Here is a 14,556-nt window from a genome sequence, read left to right as displayed (position 1 = left end):
AAAATATCTCATGTACCCCACAAATACATACACCTACTATAGACACACAAAATTGAAAATTAAAAAAATTACTTTGGTAAATTTTATATTCTATATTTTTACGATTAAAAATAAAAATAATATAACCTGAGAATGTCCCTAGCTCAGTGACAAGAACACAGTTGGTTGTCAAATGTCAATTTCCTTCTCACCACTCACTGGTGGGACACTCACCTTGGGGTCATGCGAAATAAATCACTCACCTGCAGGCGTTAAAAAATATTAGTCACATCAGTCACATGAAAATAATTAGCTTCTGGAAGTAAGCAGATGGTGGCACGCGAGGAAGAGCACCGGCCACTCTTCTCTGCATCAAAACTTCCTTAAAAGCAGCTTCCAGACATGGACACAGCGTCTAGGTGTGGGGTGATGACCAGTGTCAAAGAAAGCAGCCCGGACTCCCCCGTCCCCCGTCTTGTAGATATTTTACCAAATCAGATAATGAAGACATGGGAGGGAGCGCGCAACCAGGACCACGGGCTACTGAGTTTCCACTCCTTCCCAGTCTCAGAGAAGCCTCCTGGGCATGCAGAGCCTCTGAAGCCTCCCCCAGCTCAACTCTGACTTCTCTTCTCAGCCGCATTTCTCCACACACCCTTTCAAGGCTCTGCTCCTCCCACTGCTCCTCCCTCACTCCTCCCACGGCTCCTCCTCCTCCCTCCCCTTTCCTCTCAGACTTGCCTCTGAGCGGAAACTGAAAGTGAAATAGGGAGCTGGCTACCAGCGTTGAGTCCCCTGTAAAGGTGAGTGAACCCCACTAGATCAAGGGACCCCTGCCCTCCTAGGGGACCTCTCTCCCCTGCCCCAGGGTTGCAGAGCCCCTTCCAGTCTCCATCCTTGAGCCGGTCCCATTTGCCCCTTCTCCCACCAGGGATCCCTCAACCCAAGACCAGCTGCGCTTCCGGTGCTGGCCCCCTGCTTGGGAGGAGGCTGGGGTGTGGACCTGACTGCCGAGTTACCCAGAAGGGGAAGGGGCCCGGCTGCCCCCTACCTGGGAGGAGGCTGGGTTGTGGACGTGACTGTGGAGTTACCCAGAAGGGGAAGGGGCCCGGCTGCCCCCATGCTGGCACTTGACCTAGGATGACGGCTGGGTGTGGCTGGGATAGCCAGGACTGCAGCCTAGCCAGGAGGGTAGGGAGCCCAGTGTCGGGGAGGTCTGCAATTCTGGAGACTCCCAGGTCCAAAAGTCCTCCAGAGGTGAGAGGGGCAGGCTGTTTAGGATGTTCAACCAGAAATATATAGGCCTTCAGAATTATTCTTTGCCCTAGAATAAGTGTTGTCAGGAACTAAACTAAGTTTGGAGCAGCTGAGAAAAGAGCCCAGGGAGTGCTGGCCACAGTTCCTGTTGCTCTGTGTATATACATACATATACACCTACATACATATATGCAACTGACTTCCGCCGTTATAGGAGGGATTAATGAAGATATATTCAAAGCATGAAGTATCTCTGGCACATGGAAGGTACATGGTAAAAAGTAGCTATAATTTCTCAGCAACATGGAGGCCTGTTGGTACCCGACAGGAGATGGATGAGCACTGAGAGTTTAAGCAGGAATGGACATGATGAGAGTAGAACTGTCAACAGCTTTATGAGGTCCTTGCCAATTTTCATTCCCTCTTTTAGGGACTCAGTTTCTCCTTCTGTCTCACTGGATCAATGGACCAAACAATGGAGGAGTTCTTGTTATTCAGAACAGGAATAAACTTATTCAACAAACTGATCGGTGCAAAAGTAATTACTGTTTTTGACATTAATTGTTTTGCCATTAACTTTATGCCTTGTTTTGTTTTGTTTTGTTTTTGAGAGGGAGTCTCGGAGTCTCGCCGTGTCGCCCAGGCTGGAGTGCAATGGCACAATCTTGGCTCACTGCAACCTCTGCCTCCCAGGTTCAAGCAATTCTCCTGCCTCAGCCTCCCAAGTAGCTGGGATTACAGGTGCCCACCACCACTCCCAGCTAATTTTTGTATTTTTAGTAGAGACAGGGTTTTACCATATTGGTCAGGCTGGTCTTGAACTCCTGACCTAAGGTGATCCACCCACCTCGGCCTCCCAAAGTGCTGGGATTACAGGTGCGAGCCACCGTGCCTGACCCATTATTTTTATTCTTATTTTTTATTTTCCTTTGCATCATTTTGTTTTTCTTTTTTTAGTATATTTTTAATTTTTGTGGGCACATAGTAGGTATATTTATGGGGTATATGGAATATTTTGATACAGGTATACAATGTGAAATAATCACATCAGGGTAAGTGGGGCATCTATCACCTCAAGCATTGATCATCTGTAATACAAACTATGCAATTATACTCTTATTTTTAACGTACAATTAAATTATTGACTATAGTCACCCTGTTGTACTATCAAATACTAGATCTAATTCACTCCACTTTTGTACCCATTAACCATCCCATCTTCTCCCCCACACACAGACCCTCCCTATTACTCTTCCCAGCCTCTGGTAACCATCTTTCTATTATCTAACTCCATGAGTTCAATTGTTTTAATTTTTAGCTTCTACAAATGAGTGAGACCATACAATGTTTGTCTTTCTGTGCCTGGCTTATTTCACCTAACATAATGACCTCCAGTTCCATTCATGTTGTGAATGACAGGATCTCATTATATTTTATGACTGAATAGTACTCCATTGTGTATACATACCACATTTTCTTTATCCATATATCTGTTGATGGACTCTTAGATTGCTTCCAAATCTTGGCTATTGTGAAATGTGCTGCAGTAAACATGGAAGTGTGGATATCTCTTTGATATACTGATTTCCTTTCTTTGGGGTATATACTAGCAGTGGGATTGATGGATCATATGGTAGCTCTATCTTCAGTATTTTGAAGAACCTCCAAACTGTTCTCTGTAGTGATGTACTAATTTACCTTCCCACCAACAGCATATGAGTGTACCCTTTTCTCCACACCCTCACCAGCATTTGTTATAGCCTGTCTTTTGGAGAAAAGACATTTTAACTGAGATGAGATTATATCTCATTGTAGTTTTGATTTGCATTTTTCTGATAATCAATGATGTTGAGTAACTGTTCATATGCCTGTTTGTCATTTGTATGACTTCTTTTGAGAAATGTCTGTTCAGATCTTTTGTCCATTTTTGAGTCAGATTATTATTTTTTTTCCTATAGAGTTGTTTGAGCTCCTTATATATTCTGGTTACTCATCCCTTGTCAGATGGATAGTTTACAAATATTTACTCCAATTCTGTGGGCTGTCTCTTCACTTTGTGGATTGTTTCTTTTGCTGTGCAGCACCTTTTCAACATGATGTGATCCCATTTGTCCAAGTTTGCTTTGGCTGCCTGTGCTTGTGGGATATTTGAAAGAAATCTTTGCCCAGTCCAATGTCCTAGAGAGTTTTCCCAATGTTTTCTTGTAATAGTTTCATAGTTTGAGGCCTTAGATTTAAGTCTTTAATCCATTTTGATTTGATTTCTGTATATGGTGAGACATAGGAGTGTAGTTTCATTCTTCTGCATGTGGATATCCAGTTTTCCCAGCAGCATTTATTGAAGAGACTGTCCTTTCCTCACTGTATGTTCTTGGTAGCTTTGTTGAAAATGTGCTCACTGTGGATGTACAGATTTGTTTCTGGGTTCTTTATTCTACTGGTCTATGTGTCTGTTTTTATGCCAGTACCATGCTGTTTGGGTTACTTTAGCTCTACAGTATAATTTGACGTCAGATGATGTGATTCCTCCAGTTTTGTTCTTTTTGCTCAGGATAGCTTTGGCTATTCTGAGTCTTTTGTGATTCCATATAAATTTTAGGATTGTTTTTTCCTATTTTTGTGAAGAATGTCATTGGTATTTTGATAGGGATTATGTTGACTTTTTGTTTTTCTTACACAGACTTTCTCATATTCTCTTTTCCCTTTCTTCTTCTCTCCCAGCCAAACCCCCTAAAGGTCTCCACACTGCTGTTTAACGGCACGCTTGACAATGGCTTCAGCAGCACACTTGACAATGATGTGGGAGGAGGTCACATGCCCTATCTGCCTGGACCCCTTCGTGGAGCCTGTAAGCATCGAGTGTGGCCACAGCTTCTGCCAGGAATGCATCTCTCAGGTTGGGAAAGGTGGGGGCAGCGTCTGTCCTGTGTGCCGGCAGCGCTTTCTGCTCAAGAATCTCCGGCCCAATCGACAGCTAGCCAACATGGTGAACAACCTTAAAGAAATCAGCCAGGAGGCCAGAGAGGGCACACAGGGGGAACGGTGTGCAGTGCATGGAGAGAGACTTCACCTGTTCTGTGAGAAAGATGGGAAGGCCCTTTGCTGGGTGTGTGCCCAATCTCGGAAACACCGTGACCACGCCATGGTCCCTCTTGAGGAGGCTGCACAGGAGTACCAGGTGAGGCCTTAGAGACACAAACAGGAAGAAAGAAGATGGGCCCTGGTGAGTGCTTCGTTTTCAGAGCAGGGAATGGCAGAGGACCACCTCTGGATTGGAGGGGTTAGAGAAAGGAGGGGTTTACCTCTCTCCATGTCTAATGTAGGAGGAGAATTATAAGTTAAACCCAACCTCATTCCCCAGGCGTAGGAGATATGCATGAGAAAATGCTGCAAGGATTACCCCACCCTATTACTTGGTTTGCATGGCGGACTAATAAGCTGTCTTTCTCTGCAGGAGAAGCTCCAGGTGGCATTAGGGGAACTGAGAAGAAAGCAGGAGTTGGCTGAGAAGTTGGAAGTGGAAATTGCAATAAAGAGAGCAGACTGGAAGGTAAGAATGACATCCTGAAGGGGATCTTAGGCTGGAAGGCTGGGCAGGGTCCAGAGTCCTCAACTCACAGCCTTAACCGTAGCTGTGCCTCTCTGAGCAGTGATAGAGTTGGTCCGTCTCACTCTCCAGAAACTAGCTGCTCTCTAGGTTTACAAATAGAGGGGAATGAAAATGATGCAGGTTCAAAGGGGAGCTCCCCATCAGGCCTGAAGATCAAGAATCCTGGAAGAAGGGGCTGAGAGGATCTAGCTATACCCTAAAGTTTCGAGCTCCTCTGAGTCTAGTCTCAGAGGTGTGATGGCGTCAGCACCTGGATGTGTGAGACAAATATCCTAGTAGAAACCCAACTGCTAGCTAAGCCTTTCAGGAAATGACAAGGGCTGTGAGGAATAAACTTAAGGAAACCATCTGACCAGGTGGTTACTTGACCATGACCAGATCTCTGATCCAAAATATAATGAAGAATCAATGTTTGTTCTGCACTGATGATTTCCTAGGAGAGGTGGGGCATGTCAGGGATGAGAGGGGAGAAGAAGGAGCCCATCCCCAGTAGATCACAGAAGAGGAAGATTTGGGATTGAGGTAGGGTGTGAGTTGGGTTGTGGTGACAAAACAGACCCTCATGTGTCATCGAGTGACCTTCCAGTTACTAACAGGAGAGGAAAAGCAAAGAATGTCCCCAAGCCCCCTTTCCCAGGACTTAGAGGTGGTGGCGTGAGCCTGGCTTTGTGAGGTTGTTGGAGGTGGGAACAGGTGATTTTTTCTCAGTAACTCACTGAGACAGGAAGACAGAGGGGCACATTTGAGTGGTGACTGGGCTTGGAAGAGAGGTTGGAAAAAGTCCCCAATGCCATATATTCGTGCAGCTGTCGTTGTAGGCCAGCTACAGTGTGCCCTCACCAAGTCCATTCCCCTCACTGTCCCAGAAACCTCAACCACCTACCTCCCAAGCAAAATTGTGTGTGTGTGTGTCTGTGCGCACGTGTGCGTGTGCATGTGTGTGTGTTTTCCCAGACAGCACAGAGTGGAGTCTCTTGGGGATAGGAATAGGTACCAATACCTCCATTCCCAAAGCTTGGGAGATTTTCATAAAAACCACCTCTCTCTTTCCCTTGACACTAAAGAAAACAGTGGAAACACAGAAATCTAGGATTCACGCAGAGTTTGTGCAGCAAAAAAACTTCCTGGTTGAAGAAGAACAGAGGCAGCTGCAGGAGCTGGAGAAGGATGAGAGGGAGCAGCTGAGAATCCTGGGGGAGAAAGAGGCCAAGCTGACCCAGCAGAGCCAGGCCCTACAGGAGCTCATCTCAGAGCTAGATCGAAGGTGCCACAGCTCAGCACTGGAACTGCTGCAGGTGAGACAGGGAGGGGTTCCCTTCTACAATTCAGGGAATAACTGAAAAAGACCAGAGCTATCTGGAACTGCCATTTGAATAAATGGACACCTGGTCCCTGGAATGTTCTTAAATGAAGTAGAATTCAAACCCATGAAAGGTTCGCGTTCAAGACACAAAGTAAAGATGAAAATAAGTACAGGACCTTTTTAAAAATCAATTTATGTTGCACTTAGAATCATCTTGCATCCACCAATGATATGTTTGCCTCACTGTAGGAAACTATGGACTAGATGGTCTCACAAGTCCCTTCTGTTCTAACATTCTACAGTTCTTTTCCCACACCTGTTCAGTGTCACTCAGAGTGGTCATGAGCCATTGCTTTCAGGTTTGTGCAGAAAACCTAATTGTATTGGGTTGACTTGACAGGCTCTCTTCTGCCCAACATTGAACCAGGCTTTCTATTTATTTATTTATTTATTTATGAGACAGAGTTTCGCTCTTGTTGCCCAGGCTGGAGTGCAATGGCATGATCTTGGCTCACTGCAACCTCCGCCTCCCGGGTTCAAGCGATTCTCCTGCCTCAGCCTCACATCACCACACCTGGCTAATTTTGCATCCCTAGTAGAGATGGGATTTCTCCATGTTGGTCAGGCTGGTCTCAAACTCCCAACCTTAGGTGATCTGCCCCCCTCAGCCTCCCAAAGTGCTGGGATTACAGGAGTGAGCCACTACACCTGTCTGTGAACCAGGCTTTCCAACACACTTTTGACTGAGTCTAGGAGCCTGCTAGCTCCCATGTAATGGCGCCCAATCCCTACGACAAAAATATTCTCAGTGATTTGGTTTCACATACAGGAAGAGGCAACATTAAGTACCCAAGGGAGCTTTAACTAACCAACCTTTCCTTCCCAAACAATGCTAGCCCACAAGTGGAATAGAGCGGTTTCTGGACACCCGAACTTGGCCATTCTCTGCCTGTGATTGTTTCTGGGCTTAAGCCAAGCTGGGCTATGTGCCCTCTCTGCCCTCCTTTCTTTCTCCCCTGGGGAAAAAAAAAAACTGGTCTTTGAGTCACAGTCCTGAAACTGATAACCCTTCCCTAGCCATAGGTCACATCCATGCTGGGCTTCTGGTTACCTCACAAGCAGCCACACATCCTTTCTGCTTCGAGCTGGTCAGAATCATCTCTGGGGCCTAGGACCAGAGGAAGGAGAGGAACAGTGCCCCAGGGACCAAAGATGGATCACATCACCCACAGGGCTGATGTCTCAGTGGCGATCCAGCAATCCAGAACTTACTTTCTGTCTCTTTTCTCCTCAGGAGGTGATAATTGTCCTGGAAAGGTAAGGAGGAGTTTTCTTTGTTAGAAGAGGGGCCAGCAGAAAGCATATATGCCTATGACAAAGGTTATTGAATTAGAAGTACATGCACTGAAGTTTTCCCCATCTGGCTTCCTATTCTCAAAAACTTCATTCTCTATAAAATATTTTCTGGTCTCAGAAAGCTAATAAATGGACATCTCAATTGGTGATTGCCCACAGTAGTTGGATCATAACATCTTCACACAGTAAAGCCCTGCCAAACAGGGAAGTCCTGGGAAGTTCTGGGTCTTCCTGGAATTCAGACTACTGGGACATGGCCTGCTGGGACTCCTTTTCTCAGTGGAATCTAACCAGTTACCTCCCAAAAAGAGCCATGAGTAAGACCCACAGTGTGGGCAAGACTCCTTGAGGTTCCTTGCAGAAGTGATTCAGCCTGTCTCAGATTGCTTGCCTATAAAATGAAATTGAATGCATTTGCCAGGTGACCTCAGGCTTAGACAGGAGAGACAGACTGTCCACATGCTGCAGAGCCTCCTATAACCAGGAACTCCTGGGTAGAAACTAAATCCTGCATTGTTTGCCTCTCACACCCGCTCCTGGAGACTTGAACACCAGAGGTCTTTGTAAATTTGAGTTGAATTAAATTATCGGAGTCCTCCACAATAGAGGTTATAGTGTTAGGGTTTGGGATAGGAGTAGGAGACCGGAGTCTCAAACTCTCTTTCCCCCAGGAGTGAGTCCTGGAACCTGAAGGACCTGGATATTACGTCTCCAGAACTCAGGAGTGTGTGCCATGTGCCAGGGCTGAAGAAGATGCTGAGGACATGTGCAGGTGAGGCAAGTTCTAGTTTTGCGGGGGATAATGGGGTGCAGAGTAGATCCCAGGGTCAGGGAGCCTGGATGGCAACTTGGAGGAGAGATGGCAGGTCAGAGCAGGGGGAACAGAGATGGAGGTAAGGAAGATGGTTTCTTCAAAGGTCAGGACCAAGGCCAGAACTGGCTGATGGTCATTTCCTCACACAGGGAGGTTCACCCCTCATGCTTACCCTGGAGTTTACACAAAATCCCCCCACCACAGGCACAGAGTTAGTGACTCCCCCCATGCAAGGCCTGACTGTGGTCCTCTCTCTGCAGTCCACATCACTCTGGATCCAGACACAGCCAATCCGTGGCTCATACTTTCAGAAGATCGGAGACAAGTGAGGCTTGGAGACACCCAGCAGAGCATACCTGGAAATGAAGAGAGATTTGATAGTTATCCTATGGTCCTGGGTGCCCAGCACTTCCACTCTGGAAAACATTACTGGGAGGTAGATGTGACAGGAAAGGAGGCCTGGGACCTGGGTGTCTGCAGAGACTCTGTGCGCAGGAAGGGGCACTTTTTGCTTAGTTCCAAGAGTGGCTTCTGGACAATTTGGTTGTGGAACAAACAAAAATATGAGGCTGGCACCTACCCCCAGACTCCCCTCCACCTTCAGGTGCCTCCATGCCAAGTTGGGATTTTCCTGGACTATGAGGCTGGCATGGTCTCCTTCTACAACATCACTGACCATGGCTCCCTCATCTACTCCTTCTCTGAATGTGCCTTTACAGGACCTCTGCGGCCCTTCTTCAGTCCTGGTTTCAATGATGGAGGAAAAAACACAGCCCCTCTAACCCTCTGTCCACTGAATATTGGATCACAAGGATCCACTGACTATTGATGGCTTTCTCTGGACACTGCCACTCTCCCCATTGGCACCGCTTCTCAGCCACAAACCCTGCCTCTTTTCCCCATGAACTCTGAACCACCTTTGTCTCTGCAGAGGCATCCGGATCCCAGCAAGCGAGCTTTAGCAGGGAAATCACTTCACCATCAACATTCCTGCCCCAGATGGCTTTGTGATTCCCTCCAGTGAAGCAGCCTCCTTATATTTGGCCCAAACTCATCTTGATCAACCAAAAACATGTTTCTGCCTTCTTTATGGGACTTAAGTTTTTTTTTTCTCCTCTCCATCTCTAGGATGTCGTCTTTGGTGAGATCTCTATTATATCTTGTATGGTTTGCAAAAGGGCTTCCTAAAAATAAAAAATAAAATTTAAGAAACTGTGCCTCCATCTATCCCATTCAGTCCTCGTTCCTTAATCCTGAAATACTTGAGAACTCTGAATATGATTAATAGTGATGTGTCTTTAACACTGCACGTGCTTTTCATGCCTAGACTGTCCCATTTGAAATGTGTGATCTTGGACTGAAGACCCAGGTCAAGTCTTCTGTACTTCCCCATCATTGCCTTCCCCATCATAGCCGCTGTGGTGATAGAAGGCCATTTGGGCTCTGATCGCTGTCCGAGGGGATATTACCTCCTTACCATGAGGGAACACCTGCTTTTGAAATACAAAGTTCTCCTGGGGCTGGAGTAGCTCTGTGACCTCTGCATCTCTGACCCTCACAGGCCTGAAGCACCTTCTGTCCATGTTCTCAGTAAGTGACGAGCGACAACATCAAAGTTCTTGGAGCTCTCTGGGGCTTCCCTATGCTTTCAGTGTTCTAGACAACTGGCCAATTCCTGTACCCCTTGGAATATCCAGTTTTAATGTTATTTCTCTCTGGAATGCACCTTTCTTGGGCAAAGTTTTCTGACTTTTCCAGAAGAGTAAATGTTACATCCGCTAAGGGATAAAGAAAAAGGGGGTGTGTGCTGTGGGTGTGACCACATCCCCAATCATGAGGAAGGGACTTGGAGCCTGAAGAAATGTGTGTCTGTGTCAGCATGTGCTCACATTCGGCAGGTGAGGCCATGAGTATTAGGAAGAAAGGGACCATCTTGTCTTCCAGAAGGTTCCACTGCAGACGATGAGGTATCCTTTCAGGCAAGGTGAGGAGAGACTTTGTGTGGAGGTAAGAAGAGAACACAGCAGCAAAGAGTAATAGTGAAGCATGACTTCATCTTCTTCCTGTCTCTATGACCAGGCTACCTCCCCTAAAACTCCTGCCCCCGGCCCCACGCCTCCTACTTGAATGGTTTGGACGAGGAAAGAAGAGGTTGAAAGGATATGGAAAGAAAGCCAAAGGAGCTGTCTAAGTTCCTGGGCACAGCCACTAACAAGCCCTCTCTAGCATGTGCAGCTCAGGCCTGTGCCCCAGGGCTGGGGCTTTGGGATGGGAAGACAGACAGAGAGAAGAGGAGCAGGAGCTCTAGCAGGGTCAAAGATGCGTCTCTGGGAAGGGAAGGGCCCAGCATCTGACAGCTTCTGCAGACAGATCCAGGAGCGTGGGGGTGGTCTCAGGTGTCGAAGTAAAGGATGAGACATAGACTCCCTCTAGAGTGTCCCCATAAGTGGGTCGTGGCAACTTTCTTCTCCTACCTTCTTTCAAACTCAGAGCATCTCTCATTGATGCCACTTCCCCCTTGGCTCTCTCTGACAGAAAAAGCCATTCTCCCTGTTCCCATCCCTTTCCTTCCAGATTTAGACTTCTCAGCCCTGGATGATTCTGCCTCATTCCACCTGCCCTAACCCCTCTTCCTTTGAACTACTCCCCAACACACACACAGACACGTGCATGCACACATGACACATCCCTGGCTCTCAACCCACCTTGTTCTTGGCCTCAACTTTGACCTAGATCTCAGAGGGCTACCAGTAGATCCTGTCAAGGTCCCGCCATGGGGGTAAAGGTCAAAGCATAGAAGCCTGTGGAGCTGGTCTCCCTAAGTCTCTTGCAGGAATTGTCCAAGCCTGGTGAGGGACCGCAGGTGGGGAGGTTAAGGTGTGGAAGGAGCTAGAGGGAGTTAGTGCCTGCCCAGGGGAGTGTGGGTCACTACTTTTTCATTATCACATTAGCAAATATTTAGTCAGACGATAATACTCAATACTGGCAAGATGGACACATTTATCCTTGCTGGTTGTGATGTAAATGGATGCAAACATTTCTGGAATCATTTTGTCAATATGTAATAAAGGCCTCAGAGATTTCCACATTATTTAATTCAATAATCCCACCTCTGGGAATCTATCCTAAGAAAATAACTTGACATTGGGAAATAGCCCTATGCATAAAGATATTCTTCAATGAATAACAGTGAAAATTGGTTATAGCATTAGTGATCAACAATTAGCACTACTGTCCATCTAGTCAATTGAAGACTACACAGCCATTTCAAAATAAAATTATTAATAACATGGGGGAGATGCCCATGATATATTCAGTGAAGACAGTTACACCAAATTGTAACAAAATGCAAATAAATTTTTGAAATCGCCTTTGTCCTAGCAAACTAATGCAGGAAGAGAAAACCAAATACCACATGTTCTCTCTTACAAGTGGGAGCCAAACACAGGGTACTCATGGACATAAAGATGGCAACAAAGTGGGGTCTACTAGACGAGGGAGGAAGGGAGGAGAGCAAAAGTTGAAAAACTAACTGCTGGGTACTATGCTCAGTACCAGGGTGACAGGATCATTCATACCCAAACCTCAGTATCATGCAGTATACCCAGGTAACAAACTTGTACATATATCCCCGAATCTAAAAAGTTGAAGAAAACTCGCCTTTGTAAAGATTATGACAGAGAAATCTAATGTGGCTGACTCCGACTTGCTTCTAGCCTCACAGGATGGCTGTCTTCATTCATTCCTGGGCATAGGTCAAGCTAAACATGGGAGGAATTTAGTTTCTAGTTTAACTTGGAAGCAAGGATGATAATAGTCCTTTCTTAAAACTAACCCCCTCCTTGCTCAGGGTCCAAAACCTAAAGAAAGGCCACAAGATTAGGATTATGGGAGGGGCCTGAATTCTGCTAAAATGTGAGTGTCGTTTCTATAATTCCTCACTGCTTAGGAGTCTGTGCTGTGCTGACAGCCACCACACCCAACCTTAGGTACCCAAGAGATAATGACATGGGAGATGTCAGCTCCATATGCGCTTGTGGTAGATTGTGGAAGGCCCTACACCCCAGTCTTCTCCCCTACATTGGGAAGTTTTCCTGTTGGCCCAACAGTCTATTCTTACTTCCTTTCCCCAGGAGCCCCATCTTGTACCTTCCTGTCTAAGTTCCTAACTAAACTAACACTTCCCAAGCAGAGATGAACTAAAGTCTTATAGCTCAGATTGCAACTATATTTTAATCCAAAGTCTATGGAAGATCTCACTGGTTACTTGACCCTTATATCTTCTTCTTCTCATCCATGTGTTTTCACTCAACATCCCCCATACTTGCCACATGATATTCATCAACATTCTCCTTGTATCCCTAAAGGTGAAGGAAAGGGCATCCCCTTATTCTTTCCAAAGAGGACATAATGATATGGACCTAGAAGCAGGGGTGAGGGAGTTTAGAGATGTTTGCAACTACCTTAATGTTGTGGGATTTATATTTTAATATTTAAATAGATTATATTAATTACCATAGTATTCAATTATTGGTTGGAGATTCATCTGAATTTAGCAGATGCTTAGTAAAAATGTATGGAGTGAACTTGGGAGACACCTTGCCTGAGATGGTGTGCACAAGAGAGTTAAAAAGTTCTTCAAGAATTTTTGCTCAAAATGAGTTGAGACTTAAATCTAAGACCTGAAACCATACAACTCCTAGAAGAAAACATGGGGTTAGGAGTATCAATCTAAATAGGTGTGGTGGTCTTTTGATATGCCACCTTGGTGGCTAGCTATAAGCCCCTAGTTATTCAAACTAACCTAGATGTCACTGTGAAGGTATTTTGTAGATATGATTGAAGTGCATAATTATTTGACTTTAAGTAAAGGAGATTATCCTATGTAATCTGGTTGGGCCTAATTCAATCAGGCCTTAAAAGCAGAACTGAAGCTTCCCTGAAGATTATATTCCACCTATGAATAACAGCTTTAACTCATGCCTGAGAGTTCCAGCCTGCCTTCCATCTGCCTGCCCTATGGATATACGACTTGCTTTCCCAGCCCCCACAGTTGTGCAAGTGAATTCCTTGCAATAAATCTCTTAATATATATCTACTACTCTTTCTGCTTCTCCAGTTGAACCCTGATTGATATGAAAGCCGGGACTGAGGTAACAGCATCACCTGGTGACAGCATACTTTAAGTTTTTAAGGTTGGAACAATAAAGCTGTAAACTTGAATCACAGTAGACTGTGAGAGAGCCCTAGCATTCCAGGAACTCCGATTCCTTATCTAAAATAGAATCTCAGGTTGCCCTCAGCACCATTTCCACTAAATATTTCATGAAAACTTTAGTTACTGTACAAAGAAGTCAGTGACTTTGAAAAGACTTTATTGATCAAAGAGTTGCTTCTAAGGATGAGTAATGGTCTATCTTTTAACATAGGACAGAAAAGAATCCTATGAAGAAAAGATAAAAAGAACAGAAAAGACCCAGGTCCTAAATCCTCAGATGACAACGAAATCAAGATAAATGACAAAGTCGACCAGTTGCTTGGGTAATAAACTGGAGCAGGAATATGGAAGAGAATTCATGCTTATGCAAATGAGATGTACTGGGGAATGGTGGGCTTGTATTTGCTAGGTTCATGGAGAAATATGAAGAAAAAGAAGGGTAGATTATAAAATCAGCTTTTCTGCTTCTCTATGTTTCTGCCTTCGAGCTAACCAGTATAAATGATGGTTTGCTCCCTTTCATTGATATACTGATGAGAGGAGACTGTCAGAATGATATCAACCTAAATAATCTCAGTTCTCAAAATCTGAATACCTTGGGATATCAGGTTATCTTTATACTTGGAGATATACATTATACAGATGATATACTTCCCTTGGTCTCCACCAAAATAAACCAAGTAGTAGAGATTGCATAGAATCTCAACTTCTACCCCCACCAATAGTCACTAACAAGTAATCCAGGTATACCCTTGCATGTCACATAAAAGTTCTCCTGAGAAATGAGGAAAGACTCTATCAGCACTAATTCTAATTCTCATTAATATTGCCCTTTAAAATTCAAACAAACTAGTTGAATTTTCTAATCTCTTTTGATTCTACAACTTCCTTTTGAATTAGGAAAAACAGATATTATACTACAATTTTAAAGATAAAGTCAGTAAAGCAGAAAAGAAAGAAAATTTAAAATGTATCCACTGCTTATTTTGTCTCATGTATATTCAAGATCCTGGTCATAC

General features: G+C 45.0%; 1 protein-coding gene across 1 annotated transcript; it reads left to right on the top strand.

Moving 5' to 3' along the window:
* The first annotated feature begins 676 nt into the window (after positions 1 to 676).
* TRIM21 (tripartite motif containing 21) lies at positions 677 to 9,531 on the top strand. Its single transcript, XM_003804657.5, has 7 exons — positions 677 to 782; positions 3,958 to 4,414; positions 4,691 to 4,786; positions 5,911 to 6,141; positions 7,444 to 7,466; positions 8,177 to 8,277; positions 8,580 to 9,531. The coding sequence occupies exons 2-7, from the start codon at positions 4,007 to 4,009 to the stop codon at positions 9,146 to 9,148; spliced, it is 1,428 nt and encodes a 475-aa protein (XP_003804705.1). The 5' UTR covers positions 677 to 782; positions 3,958 to 4,006; the 3' UTR covers positions 9,149 to 9,531.
* The last annotated feature ends 5,025 nt before the right edge of the window (positions 9,532 to 14,556 follow it).

This window comes from Pan paniscus, chromosome 9 (assembly GCF_029289425.2).
Source record: "Pan paniscus chromosome 9, NHGRI_mPanPan1-v2.0_pri, whole genome shotgun sequence".
NCBI lineage: Eukaryota > Metazoa > Chordata > Mammalia > Primates > Hominidae > Pan > Pan paniscus.
The sequence above is the reverse complement of the archived record's forward strand: the minus strand, read 5'-3'. Positions and strand labels throughout refer to the sequence as shown.